Source organism: Phodopus roborovskii, unplaced genomic scaffold (genome assembly GCF_943737965.1).
Source record: "Phodopus roborovskii unplaced genomic scaffold, PHOROB, whole genome shotgun sequence".
NCBI classification, from domain to species: domain Eukaryota; kingdom Metazoa; phylum Chordata; class Mammalia; order Rodentia; family Cricetidae; genus Phodopus; species Phodopus roborovskii.
The window spans coordinates 9,239,112-9,261,116 of NW_026126638.1; the positions used below are offsets into that span (position 1 = coordinate 9,239,112).

At 43.8% G+C, this 22,005-nt stretch overlaps 1 protein-coding gene across 1 annotated transcript in view; it reads right to left on the minus strand.

Moving 5' to 3' along the window:
* The window catches only part of Eps8 (epidermal growth factor receptor pathway substrate 8), a 63,622-nt gene that overhangs the window by 36,374 nt on the left and 5,243 nt on the right, over positions 1–22,005 (minus strand). Inside the window, exons 3-11 of the mRNA XM_051173306.1 lie at positions 16,658–16,725; positions 15,563–15,724; positions 15,318–15,467; positions 11,622–11,704; positions 11,004–11,140; positions 4,717–4,790; positions 2,986–3,112; positions 1,503–1,591; positions 1,072–1,146 (exon numbers count right to left, since the gene is read on the minus strand). Of these exons, the coding sequence (XP_051029263.1) occupies positions 1,072–1,146; positions 1,503–1,591; positions 2,986–3,112; positions 4,717–4,790; positions 11,004–11,140; positions 11,622–11,704; positions 15,318–15,467; positions 15,563–15,724; positions 16,658–16,725 (965 nt within the window). The remainder of the gene's footprint in view (positions 1–1,071; positions 1,147–1,502; positions 1,592–2,985; positions 3,113–4,716; positions 4,791–11,003; positions 11,141–11,621; positions 11,705–15,317; positions 15,468–15,562; positions 15,725–16,657; positions 16,726–22,005) is intronic.

Below are 22,005 nucleotides of genomic sequence, written 5' to 3' on the forward strand. Positions count from 1 at the left end.
AGGTGTGAGCCAACACGGCAGAGGCAATTCTTTTTAGTTTGTTGTTTTAGGTTTCCAAAACAAGGTCTTACCATGGAACTCAGGCTTGCGAGTTAGGAGCTGCCAACTGTCTAAGCAAACTCAACTTGTTCTAACTTTTAAATGAGTTGTTCAACAAGACTAATTCAACAATAACCGGGCTGTCATAAATTCAATACAGGACAATATACAGACACATCTAGCAATGATTACGGTCGTCTGGACAGTAACAATAGACTTTCACCCCATGATCTCTTAGCAATGGCTCCTGCCTCCCTGCTGATAATGCTGCTTAGTCTTGTCTGTTTGCAAAGCAGAGCTGGACTCAAACTCTCCTCAGGACTTTCCTGGTCAGCTCTGGGAAGACACGATACCTTTCTTGTTTACTTGATTCCCCCCCCCCCTTTTTTAAAACTTTAATAAAATGTACGAGAAATATTACATTCCTTTCTCTGGTTTTGAGTAACATTAAAGAAGTTGATGCAAATTTTCATACGTCCTAAATAAAAATTAGGGAAAATGTTTATTTTGTATAGCTTAGGGAAAATGTTTCTTTCTTTTTTTTCTTTTGTTTGTATAGCTATATCTTTATTCTCTATGGAAAAAAATAACATACATGATAGAGCAATCACATATTGGGAACAATTTTCATGCTGTTTTGTTATTACACACACACACACACACCCTCTGGTTAGAATGAGCTATTTTCAGCCACTCTACATGTTCCTTCCTTGGCTTGTCAAACCTAGTACTTTTGTGTGTGAATTCCTGAGCAAGAGTCCATCAAATTTTCCCAGTTGTCCTGGAAAACTAGATGTTTGTAACAACGCTAGATTGTAATAAATTGCTATTATGATGTGTGTGCGTGTATGCCACATCCCTGACCATAACAGGCCTTTTACACTCGCAAACTTCACATTCTCAGAGTTTCTATACTTGGTAAGAAAAACAGGACCCATGTAAGGCAATCAGAGAAACACACCTAAGTAATCCATACCCCTGAGTAGAAGACAGACTAAGATCAGTTGCTTTGTTTAATGAATAAATGCTCACCATATTTAGTGGAGTAAACAAGAAGTGAACCAGATCCGAAGCACTTGGGTTTTGGATGTGAGATTTCAGCTTGGCCTGTGACAGCAGGAAACAAATGCTTTACCACAATGCAATCACCCCAAAGATGGACACTCACACAGAAGCCCATGCAGAGCTGGGAGGATGGTCCTTTCTACCCTTGTGCTTAGAGGGGTCCCAGAAGCATGGGGAGCACTCAGCTAAGAAACACAGGCAGTGCATCTTAGCTAGGCGAGTCTCTTCGACACGCATGCCTTGCAATCATATGTTATAATTAAAGGTCAATCAAAGCACACGCCCACAAATCTACAGGGACAACTGTATTTCTTAATTTAATTTGCAGGAACATTCTGGTTAGTCTTTGATCTTTTCCATCTGTTTCTTCTAATTATATGCAAATAAAGCCCACCTACCAGAAGGTTGAATCCATGTTTAAACTTCTGGAAACAGTCAACAAATTCATCAGGAGGTGGGGGTTTTGCCCTCAGCGTTAAAACGCCCTCTGAGGAAATAAAAAGCAGCAGAGAGTTGATGAGAAGAAATTCACAATAAAGTTTATTGAATAGAAAAAAAAGTCCACATTTGTGTCCACAGCTGGAAATCTACCAGATGTGGACCTTCACTCTACAATGTCTCTTACGCCAATAAATTCAAAAGATCTTGAGTTGAGTTTGCTGCCTCTACCCTTAGACACTCCCAGTGACTCAATTCTAAAAATTGTGACTAGAAGCCTTCCTATGTTCCAGGAACTCTTGTCTTCATTATAAGGACTATAAAATTGAGTAAGTGACAAGCCCAGAGATTAATGGCCCTGAAAAATAATGGAGGAAATGAATCAGAAGAGTTAACAGGTGTAGTAGCGACTGAGTGAGAGAGAGGGCAGGAAGCCGCACTGGTTGGGAAATGGGGAACAGGAATACTGGAAAGTTCTTCCAAGTAACTTTTAAAATGGGATTTGAAAAGCTCCACCCACCCAGCCCCTCCTCCCACCCCTTCTCCCAGGGTAGTTTGTGGAAATAACATGACAGGATTAAAACAATACTTGGAGTAAAAGAGAAACTGCATGTACACAAAACAAGTAACATGAATCCAGAGAGATGTGAGAACTGAGAAGCCGAACCAGCTTAGATGGCGGTGACTCTGGATGTCAAAGTAAGAAGTGCATTTTAATCAACAATCTACAGAAGTGTGAGGACTCCAACTTAGAATTCTAAGAAGGGTATTGTATTGGCTGTGGCACACCTGAAACCCTACTCCTTGAGAAGCGGGACCGGCGGGATCAGGAGTTCAAGGTCATCCTTGACTGTATAGCAATGTATAGACCCTGCCTGAGATTGATTGATGGACTGTCCTCATAGGATAGAACACTAAAGGTTTGAAAATTGCTTTCAAGCTGGGTCACAAAGCATGATGGTTTCAACTGTATGCTGATGAGACTAAAACAATGGATACAGGTGAAGCTGGGAAAATTATTGCAGAATATTCCTATACACTGCATAAACATGTATTGTAATTACTCTATTAAGAAATCACAAGAAGGCCAGGAGGTGGTGGTGGCACACGCCCTTAATCCCAGCACTTGGGAGGCAGAGGCAGGTGGATCTCTGCGAGTTCAAGGCCAGTCTGGTCTACAGAGTGAGTTCCAGGACAGGCAAGACTACACAGAGAAACCCTGTCTCAAAAAATTAAATTAAATTAAGAAGAAAGAAAGAGAGAAAGAAAGGAAGGAAGGAAGAAGAAGAGGAGGCTTCATTTCCGAATACACACAGAGGAAAAATATCCAAGTATCTGCATCCAGAATAACACTGAAAGCTGTGTACTCCCTGAGAGTCTGATAGCCTTAGGAAGCCCCCTCACCCAAGAGTCCATATCCCTTGAGTAAGGAAGCCTGCTCACCTCCAGGTCCTTTCCTTTTACTTTTCTTGCTTTTCTTCCTTTTAGAAAGCTCAGAAAATGCTTCAGCTGCTTTTTGGAGTTTTGTGATAAAAAACTCAATGTCATCCAAAATATGGTTTAAGATTTGCTGGAATTAGAAACAATAGAACAAGTTATTAAACAAAGAAGAAACTAATTTTGTTCTAGCTGCATGATGCTAGTTAGTAAAGGAGAGAAAGTAAACGAGGAAAGGAAATGACCCCCCCCCCATCAAGTCAATCATTAATTCTAAGAAAAGGTACATATACCCGAATCTCACTTCAACGGCTTTCTGAGGGTATAATTTTGCTGCATTTTTACAATGCTCTCAGAGAAACATTCACAGCATGCAATCGGATTATTAATTACTTTAAATTATTCTGATTTTCTTACAGTGTTGCCCACACAAAGCTGGGGGTGGGATTCAGAGACTTTTTTGCTTAGGAGAACACAGGGCATTTTTTGTTTTTTTAAATAATTGCCCTATAAATGCTATGACGAAGCTACTTTTTAACCATTAAAGAGTGCTGAGAGAGCCTAAAAACACATGGCCCACATACAACACGAGGCCCTAAGGCAACTGCTCCCTAGAGCAGAGCAAACAAATGCACAGGAGACCATTTCCATTATCTATCATACTTCAGTAAGGTTTCTCTAATCTGACAGAGACTTCTTTATGTTAAAAGACTGCAAATTAGGGTTTGATAAACATTTAAGTATAATATAGTGTGATACAAAATTAGATTCTAGGGCTGGCTAGAAAGGTAGATGGGTCAGCAGTAAAGAGCACATTCTGGCACATTCTACCCTTGACCAGAGTTCAGTTCCCAGCATCCACACTGGGCAGCTCACAACCACCCCTAACTCCAGCTCCAGGTAATCTCATGATCTCTTCTAACTCGAGCAGGAACCTAAACACACACGTGAATACATACACCTGACCTCTGCAGACACCTGCACACACATGCAAATACACATACCTGACCACTGCAGGCACTTGCACACACAAGCAAACACACATAACTGACCTCTGCAGGCACCTGCACACACATGCAAACACACATACCTGACCTCTGCAGACACCTGCACATATATGCAAACACACATACCTGACCTCTGCAGACACCTGCACACACATGCAAACACACATACCTGACCTCTGCAGACACCTGCACACACATGCAAACACACATACCTGACCTCTGCAGACACCTGCACACACATGCAAACACACATACCTGACCTCTGCAGACACCTGCACACACATGCAAACACACATACCTGACCACTGCAGGCACCTGCACACACAAGCAAACACACATACCTGACCTCTGCAGACACCTGCACACACATGCAAACTTATGCCCATACCTAAGAATAAAAATCAAATTTAAATTCTGAATGTCAGATTCCTTTCAGTGAATTTTTCAAAAGAATCTAGGAAGATACGTAGTTTAAAAGGTAAAAGACAACATTTGCTATTTCAGGTTCATTTCTTTTGTAAACTGGTTAAGTTGCTAGTACTGTAGAGACAATCAAGTCCAGCTAAGTATTAGGAGGGCAGGAAAAGTGGTTAAGGAAAAACCCAAGGGGCCTAACCATCAGCAAGGAGAGAAAATACAGTTTCTGCACACCGGTTTTGCTAACTCCCCTTGGTCTGGTCTCTTTACCGGACAGGGGTGCCGATGAACCAAACACGGTGTCTGTACTTACCACATCCCTGTCAATCCGGGCTGCCGCCATCTCAGGAGTCTCCTCTTGCTCGTAATACTGCCGGGACTTGTCAACTAAACAGAAAGAAGGACTAACTGTAAGACCTCCGTGTTTGTTAAAACATGACAGACATAGAGATGAAAATGTGGAGTGCTGGGGGGGGGGAATCTCTGGAATAAACAAGTCAAAATGACACTCCTGGCTCATGTGTTCCATCCTTGCTACAGTTACCAGACAAAGGAGGAAAGGCTAGGGGGCTGGCCTGTCAGCCTGTGTAAGCCTCGTTCACTGGTGATAGCCTTTCTCTTCTCCCTCTACCCTACCTCAGCTCTCAATAAAGCCAACCCTGACTCAGCACTCCAACTTCTACAGAACACACAAACCAGCAAAAAGCATCTCTTGTGAAATAGTGATGAAATAAGTTCCAGTGAAAGAGGCTGCCAGTTTCATGTGGTGTGTGTGTGTGTGTGTGTGTGTGTGTGTGTGTGCATGTGTGTAATGCCAACAATCTCCATCTCACCCTACCTGTCTTTTGAGACAAACTTTCACTGAAATGGCCATTTCCTGGAGCAAGCTTGGTTGTCCAGCAAGCCTTAGGGATCTCTTGTCTTCCCTGTCCCGGGGCTGGGATTACAGACACATGCCATTATAACTGGCCTTCCTCCCTGAGCACTGGAGATGGAATCCAGTTCCTCATGCTAGTGTGGCAAGCACTATCCCACTGAGTCATCCTCACAGCCCGGGTTGCTAGTCCCTCCACATTCCAACCCTGTGACTACAAAAAAAAGCTCTTCAGTTCTGAGTGCAATGATTTCTCAAATCTTGTAAGCAAGCATAAAACCCACAGCATTTGATGCATTGACCTTAAATCACATGCCTTGAAATAAATGCCTTCAGGAATCTGCAACACCAAGAACACCCTTCTCAAAAGCATTCAGAATGCTAAGGCAACTTAGGTGTGTATGCTTAACCATGAGATCTCCATCACAGACCCTTTCCTGAGGTGAGTCAGCGCTATGGTAACTTTGACAGCTGGAGCAAGTATTTCAGAGTATGTTAAATTCAAAGGCATATGGCTGGGATAGGAGCAATAGATCACAGCAGTTGGGACAGAGCTCATGATACATCATCATGACTCACGAGGTTTAGTGCAGAGAACTGGCAAGGCATACTGAAAACTCGGCATTTCAATGCCTCCTCTATGCTAGCATTGCCCAGACATGGAGCGCGTGCACAAAGAAAAAGGAAACCCCAGGCCATATGAAACTGAGTTATTAGATATAATTATTCAAGCTCCTTAATCCATGTGTAGCAAAGCTTGACGATTAGCTACTATTTTACACAGGGCTTCAGCTTTCTTGATACAGTGTTACCATGCAAGGCAGGAACTGAACTTGAAACATAATCATTAAGAACTTGAAAGAGGGTCAAGTGTAGGGGCGCTTCCCTGCCATCCCAGGGCTCTGGAAGCAGAGGCAGGGATGTAATGAGTTCAAGGCTAGCCTAAGCTACATAGTGACAGCCCCCCCCCAAAACACTCAGGGCTACACAGGAAGACTATGTCTTGAATGAGGAAGAGAAGGGACCTCTGAGAGATCCCTTAACATCATCTGGGGACAATGTAGGCAAAAGGTACTTTAGTTTGGAAACATTCGGGGGTCTCAGGTACCCCTCTGGTAAACTCACTTTTGGCAGACAGGGTCATTCTGCCTCTTAGTTCTAAGGGGCAGCAATCAGAGCTGAGCAAACCCTCAGAGGGAACAGGCAGAACCCCCTTCAGGAGACTCCCAATAAGACTCTCTGGTACTCAAGCAGAACTTTGTATATCATGTCTTGACTTCTGTTTGGACAAGCAGTAAGCTAGAATTTAAACTTGATCTCTGTAACTTTAACAGATGACAATGCCAGGAATATTTTACCCAAAATCCAATGAGAGCTCAAAAATATCTGGGTATAAATTCTTTTATTGCAAAATTATATTAGGTTTCATATATGTTCCCACAACTCAATTTGGGATTTCTTTAACTTAAGATGCTTCTCCTCTCTCTCTCTCTCTCTCTCTCTCTCTCTCTCTCTCTCTCTCTCTCACAGACACACACACACACACACACACACACACAAACACTCAACAACAACACAACAACAAACTATCCAGATCCCCTTCCACCAAAACACCACCAGCAAAACCCACCTTAAGTCCACAACAAGCACAGATTACTATAAGCCCTAGTCTTCAAAAACCAGTTTAAATACAGACAACTGGTAGACAACTATGAATTCCTAGAGTAGAAGTTGTTAACATACTTTGGCAATGATGCTTATGTCCCTATGCTAGGTACGATTACAGTATCACTTGCTTTTGGAGTCACAGAAACCTATTATGCCCACTTTATAGATGAGGGCAAAGCTTGAGGTCATGTGGGTAGAGATCCAGGTCTTATTTCAGCTTGAGTTTTGATCCACAAGATTAAAAGTCTACTTTTATTAAAGATACAGCACACCTGAGTCATAATACATGGAGAAATCAAGCCAGAAGCTTCTTCTCTACCTGTAGCATGAATAGTTCCAGAAGGTGCCAGGCAGGCTATTGGGGGAGAAAAGTTCACAACAGTCTTGGCCTGCTGTCAATCTGTGCCCTACAATAACCATCCGGTACAATGTGCAATTTTAGTGCAATAGTGGCAAGGACATTGCAGGGGCCACCAACTGCTTTCTGCTTGGATATGAGTCCTGCTCCACAGACAGGAATCATGCTTGGTTCTGTAGGGCTGGCCAAGCGCCCATGGCTGGGGGAGTTACAGGCCCTGGTGTAGAGCTTACTACTACTGTTTTGCTAAATGGTTGTATTATCTAACAGCTTCCTAAATATCCACATTTATACTCACCAATAGTGGTGTACCAAGCCTTCATTAGAGATGCTGCAGCATGAGGCGCCTCATGAGGAAATGCGAAAGTGGCCAAAGCACTAAGAGTAAGTGATGGCAGACATGCTGGGCTCTAAATGGAATGGCCGTATCTGCAGAGGGCCGTGGACTGGACAGCAGTGACAAAACCCACTAAACATTGCTGGAGAGTTCTGCTTGGCAAAGCCGACTCACCAGCTGTTACTGGGGACCCCCCCCCAATTTTCTCAGGTACCACTGCTAGGCCTGCCTAATAAGAACAGCTGTGGGGTCCCGTGTTTCATACATATAACTGTGGATGGCCAGAGATGATTTTCTGCTTAAGTTGTGTAATACTGATGAAAAGAAATAATACTAGGATGTTTTGCATTACTCAGACTGACATAATTCTTAGTCACAAAGATAGTCTTTTACCCAGACAGCTAACCTTCGACTTCAGAGCAAATTCAAAGCAGGCTGGTTGCCCCTGGAGACAAATACACAAGGTCATTCTCCCAGGTGATGTTTGCTGATTCAAAGCCAGAGCTTGAAACGACTTTAGTCTGTGCACAGTCCCGGTTTCAGATTCAGGGTCCAGCTAACTCTTGATTTCCAATGTCATTTTCTGTCTGGGAACCCTCGCCAGCTTAGAGCCACACGTATGGGTGTGACACTCCTAGCCTGAGAGAAACTACTTCGCTTAAGCTTTGAGGTTGGGTGGGGCCCTGAAAAACAACCTGCAGCTGTTTGGAGTTTGGCTGTGAGAAGAAGAGACAGTGTAGATGAGGCAGAAGGCGGAGAGGGAGAGGCAGGGGCGAGGGGTGGGGAGGCAGGGGCGAGGGGTGGGGAGGCAGGGGAGAGGGGTGGGGAGGCAGGGGCGAGGGGTGGGGAGGCAGGGGAGAGGGGTGGCGAGGCAGGGGAGAGGGGTGGGGAGGCAGGGGAGAGGGGTGGGGAGGCAGGGGAGAGGGGTGGGGAGGCAGGGGAGAGGGGTGGGGAGGCAGGGGAGAGGGGTGGCGAGGCAGGGGCGGAGGAGCAGCTGTGAAAGGGTAACAGAGGCAGGGATGTGCAAGAGAAGGCTGCGATGGGAGGGGGAGCTGTGAGAGAATGAATGAGTGAGTGAGACTGAATAAAGAATGAATGAATGATGTAGAAGACGTGTGCGTGTGTGTGTGTGTGTGTGTGAGAGAGAGAGAGAGAGAGAGAGAGAGCGAGTGTGAGAGAGAGCTGTGTGAAAGCGCTGTTGTGTGAGCGTGGGTTAATGAGATGAATCGCTATGACCGTGTGGAGATCTGTAACAGTAACTGAATATAAAAGTACGTACTGGGCAGGAGAGAAATGTGCATATGTGAAGAGAGATTGACTGTAAAAGAATGAAGTAAAAGAGACGCTTAGCACGAGGAGCCTGAGTGCTGTTGCTTTTCCCTTAGATTACCAGCGGAAAGTGTGTCCTTGTTTATTTTCCCCCTCAGATAGAAAAGTCTAGTAACCCTGAGACAAGACTCTCTTCCGCTACTCTGAGGCTTACTCTTCATTTCCCTGAAGTGGATGTGGGGTTGGACCCCCATGGTCCATAAGTATCAGTTCCTCCAAGTCTCAGGAAACATCATCACAGGGACAGAAAGAGCACACGAGCCAGAGGATGGAGACGGCGCCGTTGACATACTTGCGAACTCAGGGCAGTTGTGTTTATACGCACAAGATCCATCACCGTGGATGGGGGCTCTCAGGAGGTCTAGCCGCTCCAGTGACTATTGCTAGCTAGTGTGTTTGGGAGAGGGGCTGTCATTTTCTCCAGTGGTGTAGCCACTGATGAGCTTTGCTCCAGTAAGGAAGCCCCCACCCACGCTCATCCGAGAAACTGTAACTAAACCCAGTGGCCACATGCAAGAAACAGACAAAGACATAGGGAAGGAGGTTTCAGTGCAGTGAGCGTAGGAGGGAGGTGAGCGAGCAGACTGGGGTAAAATGACTAAAACTTCTTATATAAATGTACAAAGAAATCTATCAAACAAAAAAATAGTAAAAACATTCAATAGCCAAGTGTTGGTGGCACATGCCTTTAATCCCAGCACTCGGGAGGCAGAGGCAGGCAAGACCTCCGTGAGTTCAAGGCCAGCCTGGTTTACAGAGCTAGTTCCAGGACAGGTTCCAAAGTCACAGAGTAACCCTGTCTCGAGAAGCTAAAAGAAGAAACAAACAAACAAACAAAAATCATAGTCTAATGTAACTAATTTCGGCAAATGGCTTATGTTGCTGGCTGTCACCTATTCAGTTTTATAATGCTTGTAGGATAACGGGAAAATAATTTAAAAAGTACCACTGGAGAAATGGGGAGGTTGAGCATTTGCCACATGGGTGTGAGGACGGAGTGAAAGGGCCTGACACTTACTTAAATCTGGGGCTGTTGTTGGAGCCAACAGCAACCTCCGCACACGGCAGACAGAAGCAGAGGGTCCTGAAGCAGACTGGTTATCTAGGTTGGCTGATATGGTGAGCACTGGGTCGGAGGGAGAGACCAAGGCACCCAGCGTTGACCTTTACATGCACACGTGTCCACACACATGCAAACACGTATGCACAAACGCACACAGACCACACACACATACATTTAAAAAAAAGCTGAAGTCCCTCTGGGCATAAGGGAAATCATGCATTTGAACTTGCTGGATCACTCCTGGAAATTGGGAAAATGGACGAACCATGTGTCAAGTCATTAAAGTTTCCAGACGGCATATATGATGACATTAATAGGCTACATTTGGGCCAGTGACTCTGGACCTGAGTTCAGTCTCCAGGACCCACAGAATAAAAGGAAAAAACCGAGGCCCACCTGTGTCCTCTGAGCTCTACACACATGGTGGCATGCTTGCACTCACATAATACATATAAACACAATATATAAACACATTTTGCAAGTTTGACTTAGTGGCAGGCTACAACTGTCTCTGCAAGCACTGTCAAGATAATAGAATGGCGAAGCCATAGGACCCATATGACAAGGGTAGCCAAGGCCAGCCAGGTCTTTTTCCACTCTACCGTCTATACCGACTCCCTTCCTATGAACATATAAGAGCTATCCAATGAATAGAAAGATTCTGCAGCAAAATATTTAGAAAAGAAAAACTCTTTGGTATCAGTCTATTATCATGTCTGTCACTGCGAGTCAAATAAAAAAGTCTCCCTTGGTATTAAAGGAATAACTGTAATCCTAATAGAGTACCTACTATATGACCGGCATGAATTCTCAGGGATAATAACCATAATGGCAGTCAAGACTCTAACACCTAAGATTTTAATTCCTTAAAACTAACTTTAACCAACAAATCAACATGAGAGTTTGAAAGAGTGAATGACGACACCACAGCCCAGCGTGGACCCTCAGCAGGCTGAGCTCTTGACACTTACAGTCACCCTGGTCAGCTGCCCAGGCAGACCAAGCTGCCACTCGGCTTCTAACGTCCACCTGTGTGACAGTCCCTGGCGGTGCAGGAGCAGGGGCTCTGGGAGGAGGAGGGATGCCGGGCTCTGCTTTGGCAATCATCCTAAAAAGGAAAACCAAATTAGACTTTACACTCTCCATTTCTGTGGCATTGCCCTTCAACCTCCGGGGTAACTGTCCAGGAAGTAAGGATTCCCAACCCACTCAGCTGTGTCTGCTTATCAACTCCTTGGACACTGAAAAATGAAAATCCCTTGGGAAACCACACTGAAGTTTTCTCTATGAGATTTGAAAAGCCTGTGGACACATGGCTTATACATGGGGTGGCCCTGGGTCATCCCTTAAAACACCATACATCTTTTATAACTGCCTGGGACTTCTACACATGTGTGAGAAGCATGTGTGGGAGACAGAGAACAAGGAAGGACACACAAGCCAGAGAGAGCCAATGAATTCAGACTAAAGGCTGCAACCTGGAAAGCAGAATGATTCACCCCTTCATTTCTGTAAACCTTCAGAAGAAGAAGAAAAACAGGTAGCAGAGCAGCGAATTCCCATTCAGCAGTCTCTTCCAATGCTCTCACCTCAGGGCCTCCTGCCGCCTCTTCTGTTTCCCGCCTTTACTGTCGCTGACTGCACTCTCAATATCTTCACTAATTAAGTTTGCCTGCAAAGAGACAGGAGTTATGGGAAGGCCACAGGCTTAGCTGAGCTCTGACATGAAGATTAAAACAGAAAAAAAAAAAAAGATTTATATTGGTGTAACTTTTTTTTTAAAAAAACATCTGCCTTAAAAATATGACTCTGGTTTCGAGTGGAGAGTTTTATAATGACACAATCAAATACTGATTTTTAAGGTTAATCTCGAGTCTGGACGCCACTTAAAGATTCCTGTCCAAGAGCCTAGGATAAAGGGGCAAATGTACAAAGGACACGGGTGACTGTCTCTGCTCTGTTAGGAATGAAGGACGTAGGTAAACACATGGGTTGCTGGTGGGTCCTCCCATCTTCCCCCTCCCCAGGGGCAGCTGTTAACTCACTGAGATAATCAGCAAGCCCTACACAGACACTCTGAACTAAAGGTAAACCTACTCATATGGTTTGGGTCTGCAGCATCCACACGCTGAAGGCCTGGTACCAGCCTTCAATTGGGAGGTGGTGGAAGGAAGAGAAGGCATTGGGGTGGGACACTGGGATTGCAGGGTACTTCCTGTCTCTCTCTTCTCACTTCCTGCTTTCTATGAAGTGAACAGCAATTCTAACACACACACTTCCTACTGCCATAGACTTTCCTACTACAGGTCCAAAGGCAATGTACCCAATAACCAAGGACCGAAGCCCCAGAGACTACAAGGGAAACAGACCTTTCCTCTTTATACGTTTTTCAGTTCAGGTGTTTTGCTACAGTGATGACAATGGAAAGCTCAGACAGTTCTTCATTCATAGGTTGAATCTCAGCTCTAGATCATATCCATTTTGACCGCCACTTTATTTTTCCATGTATGATAAAAACTAAGTGCCTGTCACCAATATTCTTCAAACAAGACTAATGATTATATTTTCTTGGGAACCCATGCTAGGTTTTCAGCTAAGGTGTTAATTTTTCTTGGTAATGAAATTTATTTGTAGCCAGTAATTATCACGGTATATGATGTTGTTGCTCAAGCATTCATCTTCTATTTTTGTGCATGCTTGCTCTGTGTAATTATGTATATTTTTCTCAGATATATGAGTCACGTATTCTTCAACAGTAAGCACTGATGAGCATAAAAATTTAGAACTGATGGGAATCTTTAAGATCATCTTTTCTATTTGGGGGGTAGGAGGGTGTGTGTGTGTGTGTGTGTGTGTGTGTGTGTGTGTGTGTGTGTGTAGTGTGCATGTGCAGGTGGTCAGAGGCAGATGAAGTGGTGCAGATGAAGTCAGAGGCAATGTTCCTCATCTTGTACCATGTTTGAGGCAGGGTCTCACCACTACATAAGCTGGGCTAGCTGGCCTCATTTCGAGGAACTCTGCCTGTGTCTCCCATCTCCCTGGAGTTGTGTGAGGATAGACGCACACTGCCACAGCTGGCTCTACACAGGCTCTGGGGGTGCAAGCCTTGGTTCTCAGACTTGTGCGCCAAGCATCTTATCTACTGAGCCGTCTCCCCAGCCCTTGTTTATAGTTAATGCTCTGAGGAAAACTAGGTGAAATGCCTGGCCTGAATCATGTTGACAACAAGTTGGCACTGCCATGGAGCCCAATCCGGTGACATTTCCTTGGAGCGTTTTAGTTACAAGATGTCCAACGTAAGGCTAAAGGCTCTACTATACAGAGGATTAAAACTGGAGGTGTCTAACTTTGAACTTCTATAAAAATGTTACCATCCCGAAGGAGGTCAACATACCATGTAGCATTCCACCATAAAATTTTAAATTCCAAAAGCGCTGTCACAAGATGTTGCACACACAAACTAGTTGCACCACACACCAGGGTACTTGCATTTTTGAGTCAGCAAGGAAAGCACGGGTTGTGGAGGGAGCGTGACATCAGTGAGTGACTAGGTTCCGTCGTTTAAGTGGCTGTGAGTTTTTCCGAGAACAGAGCATTGTCTAGAAAACCCACTTGGAGATATCACTATCACAGTCCAATAGAAAAGGAAAGTCTCTGATCCTGAAGTCCAGAACCTTTACTCGGGATAGTAACTAGCAGCTCTCAAACAGTACTTAAAAGCATGGACACACACACACACACACACACACACACACACACAGATAGATTATATAAATACCCATCTCCTCTGAATTAGGCCAGCAAAATGGCTCAGTGGTACTTGTTGCTAAGCCTGACAGCCTGAATTCCATCCCTGGAACTCACACGGTAAAAGGAGACAATCAATTCCTACAAGAGAAGCAGGAGAGGAGTACTCCACGGGCCAGGCACCCAGCCACACAGCCAGCCACAGAGTAAGACTGAGAGTAAGATATACAGAAGAAAAGAAAAAGGCTCTGAGGCTAAAGGTAGATGGAATAACTTAAGGAAAGTTGGCTGGAAATAAGCCAAGCTAAAGTCAGGCGTTCATAAGTAAGACTCCATGTATGATTATTTGAGAGCTGGGTGGTGGGTCCCCAAGAGTCACAGAGCATAAAAAGTAAAAACAAAAACAAAACACCCACCATGACAGACTCCTGCCCTCTAGAATCAAAAACCTTTTCTTCTCGTATGTTGATTTCAGTCAGGGTTTTATCAGGGTGACAGGAAATAAATTGAGATAGGTGCCAATCAACCATGGGTATTTTCTCCTTTAGAGAAACCAACTCACAAAATAGAGATACCCAATGTCAAAGATATATTCTAAGGTTTAATAAAGCACCACAATTATAATCATCTGTAAATTATAGCATACACTAAATATGAATCTGGGGGCTCCAGCCTATTATCATTGGTAACTATGCTCAACTATTTCTCATTGCACTCAGGGACTACAAATCCTGAGCAATTTTTCAAGTCATATAATTAAATGGCAAATTTTAAATCAATACCATGGGACATTCTAAGTATCTCACAGAAGCAATACAAGCTCTGAGGTTAGTGAAGAACAAAATAGAATTGTACCATAATTATTTACTGTCTATTTATGCAGCATGATTTTTAACAATCAGATTTTAATTATATGTGCAAAGCCCCTGGTAATTTAATACATCACCTATACTTTGTAAATAGAGATAACAACACAACATCTGTTTGACACTTTGAGACAGGGCCTCACTCCGAAGGCCAGTCTAGCCTCTAATTTCCTGCAATCCTCCTGCCTCACATTCCTGAGTGGTAGAATTACAAGTAGGAGCCATTATGCCACACCTTGAGTTTTTTTTAAAAATAGTAACCACATTTCCTCTTTTGTTTAATTGAATGGAAACTCAAGGAAGACACTGAAGTATTTGTTTTCCCTATCACATTCGCAGACTCTTAAACCCTAGCACCTAATAGCTGCATGACCAAGACGGGTCATTTGAAAGCTGCAGAACATTGTGTAAGAGGGCAGGGGGATGGTCTGCGACCGGAGCGATGCCCGACAGTTACAAACACCCACTGTTCTTGCAGAGGATGGGAATGTGGCACCTAGCACCCACACCAGGCAGCTCATAAAGGCTCATAATCCCAGTTCCAAGCGATCTGACACCCTCTTCTGGTCTCTCTGGGTACCTGCACTCACACACACACACACACACACACACACAGAGAGAGAGAGAGAGAGAGAGAGAGAGAGAGAGAGAGAGCGCAAATCACTCTTTTACCTTAACCTCATCGCACTGGAAGAGATGAAGATCCGGCTTGCTCTGGGTTGGTTCTTTGCACACCAAGGCAAGAATGGAATCGTAGCTGCAGGAATGCACCACAGCTTGGCAATGCTGGATCGTGCTTAAGGGGAAATTCTCCAATTCATTCTATTAAAAACAAAACAGTAAATGTTTGATAGTGTCAAACTCCCACGCATGCTCCATTCCTGAAGAACTAAATAACAGGGGCTTTACACACTTGCCTTGGATTCTAAGTCAATCAGGCTCACGGCTCGGTCATCTACTTGGAGAATCATGTCTTGAGTCCACACTTTGCCCTTGGCATCCAGCAACTTCAGCTTTCTGATTCCGTCATCGACAGTTATCATAGCATCTTTCCGGTCCAGCACAAAGGTGGTCAAGTGCTTTTGGTCGGCAAAAGAAGGAAGAAAAGAGAGACTGTAACACGCAGATAAACACTCTTCTGTAGATCCGTTCTAGAAGGAAGAAGAATTAGCCTAGTGGAACTCAATTAGAAGCGAATCCAAGGGTGAACAGGATGCACTACAACTTCAGTTACTCTACCGAGAGGATGGACTGGAACACAGAACGTGATGTCTTCACCTGTAAGGTCTCTAAACCTGTTTCCATGGAGCTGAGTCACATAGAGCTACAATAGCATGGTATAAAAACAAATTCTTAGCAATAAAACCACATAACAGTATTCTCCTTAACTAATGACACCCACCCCCCCTTACTCAGATAGCTATTTAAATGTTGGATAATGGCAGCATTCCAAGAGGCAGGTACATCCTCAACACCTACCCCTGAGCAGCACAGGTTTGCCCTCTCCTTCTGCCCCTTTACAGAAAAAAAGTGATTTCCATTTAATGCATCATGCATGAGACTAGCAGAAAATTGGAGACGGCAACTTAAAAATGACGCTCCAGCTTACATTATGTTCAGCTAATTAAGAGCAAATATCTTCCACACTAAAAAAGCAACTGGTGTTTAATAAAAGCTAAAATATAAAGCTGAGCTACTCAGTATACCAAAGCTTAATTTCAATATAAAGTGGAAGCCTGTCTTTTGTTTTAACTGGGATGGAACCGGCCAATGAGTAGCAGTTGTGATTTTAATGTGTTTATTACGAAACTAGAACATGCACTCTCACAACAGTTTTACCCATTAACATCTCAGTTTCGCCAGAAAAAAAAGAAAGTCTAAAGGAAAGATCCATGCAACTTAAAATACACCCTGTCTGAATGAACTGAAAGACAATTCGGATTTTGCCCCCCAACGTCTCTGCCTCCTCGAGAGTCATCCTCCGTATTGGCAAGAGCAACACCTTTTCTCACCTCCACTCGGTACTGGGACACATCTGACACGCTGCTGACGCTGTCTCGGGCATAGTACTTCCTTTGCTCTGAAAGAGAAGTTTTGAAAAGCCATTATTTAGCTACTAATAGGCTTGAGTTCATATGTTGGAGTCACATGGCGCCTCTGAAGCTCGTCCGCCTCACTTGTGAGCACAGAGGCTGACAAGTCCCCATTGTGCTCTGTGTCTGGAAAGACTCCCTATTCACAGACAATCCCAAGGTCACGAGAAAGACTAACAAGACACAAGAATCCTTGGACCCCACTGAAATCTTCAGAGTGCCAAATGTTACAATTACAAATGTCCTAGATTTAAAAAGATTTTTTTTTTTAAAAAAAATATGTATATGCAGGTATGTTTGTGAGAATATATGCCCGTAAATGCAGGGGCCCAAAGACAGCAAAAGGAAGTCACTGAATCATCTGGAGCTCAAGTTCCAGGCAGCTGTGAACTGTCCAGAGTGGGTGCTGGGAACTGAACTCTGGTCTTTCGTAAGAACAATATACATTCTTCACAGCAAAGCTACACCTCCAGTCCCACATTGTAAGTGTTCTAAGGGGGTGGGCTTTAAATGTATAGGAGTTTTAAATGAGGTATCTACTGTTTATGAAAAGGATTTAAAAAAAAAAACAGGGTGCAAATTTCATTTGTTGATAAACTGAGGTCAAAATACAGCTGTAAATCAGTCCTGTCAAAGGTACTGGGTTATATGAGGGAGATGACGCTCAGTAGACACTGCAAAGACCATCTCCTTTCACAACTCCCAAACTGATTCAATCCCGAGGATTGTCACAAACTAACAATGGTCACACATCAATAGGACACACAAATGAGGTACTCAGAGTTGCAGAGACAAGCTGGTAAGGGAAAGGAGGCAGCTGGGTTGGCAACTGCTGCATCAAACTACTCAGAGGGCAGAGGAAGCCTTTCCTTTTGAAGATGCTGCAAAACCAAAAATTAATCAAATCCAGGAAGTATCAATATTTTGTATTTGTAAGTGCCCAATCAAGTAATTTATTTGGAAATTCAGACTTGTTTTATTTCTTCTAAAGCAGATTGCTTGGATGGAAAGCAGTGGGTGATTAGACTCTGACTCTAAATACAGCTTTGAGTTTGTTCCTAAGAAACTAGATTTAGGTGAGATTCTTAATGGCCTGGGTCTTGCAGAATTTTACTGCAAAATAAAGGGTTGAAGAAGTTAGAGATAAAAAATCCCTCAAAGCCTTAAAGCTTTGGCATACTTAAGTGTTTGCCTAGGGTGTGTGTGTTTATGTGTGTATGTCTGTATCTGTGTATGCATGTAAATATGTATATATGTCACATATATGCTGTCACACATAAAATATCTATATAAATACAAACACTAGATATGTCTTAGTTTTCCTACCAGCTAGCATATTCTAACTCTAAACATGTTTATTCCCACTCTTAGATGTCTCTATAATGAAAAGGTCTGTAAAAATTGAAGGGAGACCCAGTGAAAAATATAAAGTTCACAGGCAGACCCCAAAACATTAAAATCCAATGTTTTAAAAAACTTGATGAATGGTTGACTTGCAAACATATGAAAGCAGTAATCTTTCCATCTATATTTACCCAGAAAAACCTCCATGTCCCTCTTATCACTACTCATGTTGTTCTGGGCTATTCTGGTTTTGCTTTTGCAGCATTCAAGTGACTCAAGAAAGCACACACACCACAAAATTCAACTGTGGCTACCTTTCTTTTTTTGTTTGGATGATGATCTGAAGAAGTACGCTCCGTCTGTTCCTACCAAAACAATGTGGTCACAAGAAAGGTCTGGTTTCACCTACAATTTTTTTTCTCAGCATTTCAAAGCACGCCTCTTCCCCTGTGACTGTACCTCACATATGAAGCAAAGAGACCCATGGTGTTTCTATTAGCTGAGGATTAACGTGAGATATTAATACATGGACAGTTGTCCCTGGGAAACCCTCCGCAGCACACGAAACACAACGTACAACTCATGAAGACATCTGACAGGAGCACTCTAGAAGGAACCACTACTTCATAATCACAGGTTCATCAGGTTCTCACTCAACTCTCCATCACAGCCTCAGAACACGAGACTGGCTGGCTGTCTCCAATTTGACCCGTGGATAGCAGGGGATAGGGCAGCGGTTGCCATGGTAATGATGACAAGACGATATGATGTCTCCAGCATATCCAAATGCTTGACTGGGTCTTCCAGATAAAATGATTGGCAAACTCAGGTAAAGGGCCAAACCAATGCAGAGGGGTTTTGCTTTTGTGTTTTAATTATGAAGAGGTAAAAGTTCATCCCCCAGATTTCAGAACACACAGCATTTCAACCCCAGGAAAACTTAACGTATGATTGGTGGTGATGGCAGCTGCGCCTTCTGGCAGGCTTCCAGAAGGGGAGCTGACATCCCTACTATGCCTAGTTTGCTTTCTCTACCGTGCTCCACGAAAAATAAGATCTATGTCACAGAAAAGTACCTTAGACGGACCCTGAAAAGGTACTAATGTCATAAAAATGACTTAGAAAAGAATTCTGGTGACATAAAGTCAAGAGACCAAGTTCAGTATTAACATTTTAATAGGCAATTTAAAAGGATGTGCCTGGAAGTCAACGGCAGTGTCTCTCTTGATGAGAAGCCTCTATACTCATATGTTCAGTGTCAAATAGCACTCTGGATCCTAAGCTGGAAACCTTTAAGCCTCAGAACAGCATGAGAAAGACGAATGCAGGCTTGCAATGAAGCCATCAAGAGGAAAACCACCACTTTCTCAACAATGGTTCTCATCCTTGGCTGCCTATGACCGAGGGCTTTAAAAGCCCCCTATGAGCCCCACCCTACAGATCCCCATGTGCTGGTCTAGGGTTCATCAGGCCACTGGGATTTATAAAGCTCCCACAGGCATTGTGATGTGGAGCCTGGGATGCGAACTTTTACCCCAGAACCTATGACAATGCCAACTCATCAGACGTGTACTCCATGAGGGACAACATTGCTGCTCATGTCGGAATGTAAGCAACAGTCAGATAGCACATTAAATGATAAGTGAATAAATCCGGGTGTGGAATTTGGAGTTTCTCAACGACCCATACAAAAGCCAGCGTCTTCCCATCACCCACCTGCCTCTCTTTCCCTTTCTGCTTTCTCCCCTCCCCTCCCCCACACCCCACTTTCTCTATCTCGAGATAAATTATACCTGAAGGGACTCTCGCCAGCCTGAGCATGGCAAACATGGCTCTGACGAGCTCTCTGCCTTTTAGATTACATTCCTAAAGCTAGCCACCAAGGTCTATTCCTTTATTTGGCGACTTCCTCCTCTTGAGGCAGACTACCAAGGTCTAGCTATCAAAGTATTCAAATCCACCAATCAAAAGCCCCCTCTTGGCCACCCTAATCAACATGCCCAATTAAAATAAACCAACTCCTCCTAACATTGGGTTTCCTCTTTTTCCTTTATAAATGGCCATTCGTCCATGGGCCATATCTGTCTCTTTATACACAGGCAGTTCACTGACCCCCCCACACACACAAATATCCCTTCCCGCCCCCTCTCCCTTGATCTCCTGTCTTTGACTTTTATTCCCTGCCTTTGTCCCTCTGGGGCAAATAAACCTCCTTGTGCTGAGAACTTGGTCTTGGGGTGCCTTGTGCTGATACTGGTCCCATGAAAACCTAAGAACAACTTTATTTTCTCTGAGTAACACTAGCTGTGTTCCACTATTTTATTTATTTATTTAGCTATTAGCGTTAATCCTGTGAAACTGAATACACAATTCAGACAGATTAGATTTAATAAGCAATGAGAAAACTCTTTGCAGATCATTTTAGCACTGAGCTGATATGCTCTTACACAAACTGATAGCCATCTTGAGCCAGAAATATTACATTGCAGGTCCATTTAACTGTTTAGTTTGTATAACTGCACCTACTCAGGTAAGTGGGCATTGATAAAGCTTATTTTTACTTGGCTCTACATGGCAACATTTACAGGAGCTAATTAATATTCAGACACATAGCTAAGACTGAAAACATTTACTTTTCCTTTCTCTGAAAAGGCTTTGCTCAGACCATTAAGCAGAAAACCTAACAAAGAGCAGCTGCAGAGGATGCTTTGATCTAAGTAAAACTACAGTGCAGTTCATGTAGCCACATTTGGAACAACAGCAACAAACTTTCAACCAATAACAATTCCAAATAGCTTCAGGAAGTCCCTGAAACTGACTAGCATCACTAGGCACCTCCCTGTCAAAGTAAACAACAAAGGCTAAACCTCCTGCTCAGGGGAGCAAGGCCGAGCTGCAAAGGAGACAATCAGACAAGCCAAGCAGCACAAGGGGCTCTGAGACCAGACCAGCTGCCTGGAAGCAGCAGACACCTGCTGAGCTGCCGGAAGAGACCAATGAGGCAGCAGGAAGGACACTCTCCAACTGCCCAGCCTCCTGTAGCTGTGCAGTGTTCCCCAGGTTAGGCTGGTCTGGTGTGAGTAGACATCTGGTACAAGCAGCTAACTATGATGCATCTCTCCATGTGTGCCTCCAGCCTGCAGAGGCTTGAAGAAGGTATTGGATCTCTTGGAACTGGAATTGTGAATGGCAGTGAACCACTTTGTGGGTCCTGGGAAGTGAACCCAGGTCCTCCGCTAGAGCTTCAGGGACCTTGAGGGTTTTATTTGTGAAGACACCACGAAAGGGATTACTATCTTCTAATTTATTTCTCAGCATACTCGTTGTTGATGTATAGAAAACAACTGGCTTTGTATTCGACTGCTCTGTGCTCTGTTGGAGTCTTCAGGCTCTTTTCAGCATAGGAGGACACAGCACTGCTGCAGGCAGCAGACAGGGTGGAGAACGTCTTAACCGCTGCTCGGCCATCTCTCCAGTCCCAGGGTATGAACATTATTCTTGCTACTTTAACTTTCCATTCACCTGGCTCTGCTACAGTATAACCCAAGACAAATGGCACCTTCCTTTCCTAACTAAAAGACTACAAAGGCAGCTTGTTATTGCAAAATAATGCCCACATCATCTTTTATTACTTAAAAAATGTTGTGTGCAAAAGAGTGGCAGAAGTGACTATCAGGGGACAACTTGCAGGAGTCCACTTTCTCCGGGCACTATGTGGATCCATAGAAACAAACTCAGATCCTTACTCTTAAGAGTGGCAGCTTGAATCCATGAAGCCATCTCTGTCCCCCAAATCATTTAGCATTCTTCTTAACATGGTGTGTGTTCATTTCTTCCCCATCTTACTTCTGAATGCCTTACTTTATGCCCTCCAGTTAACACCAAGCTCCCAGCAGTTCATTAATTATTAATATCCATTCTAC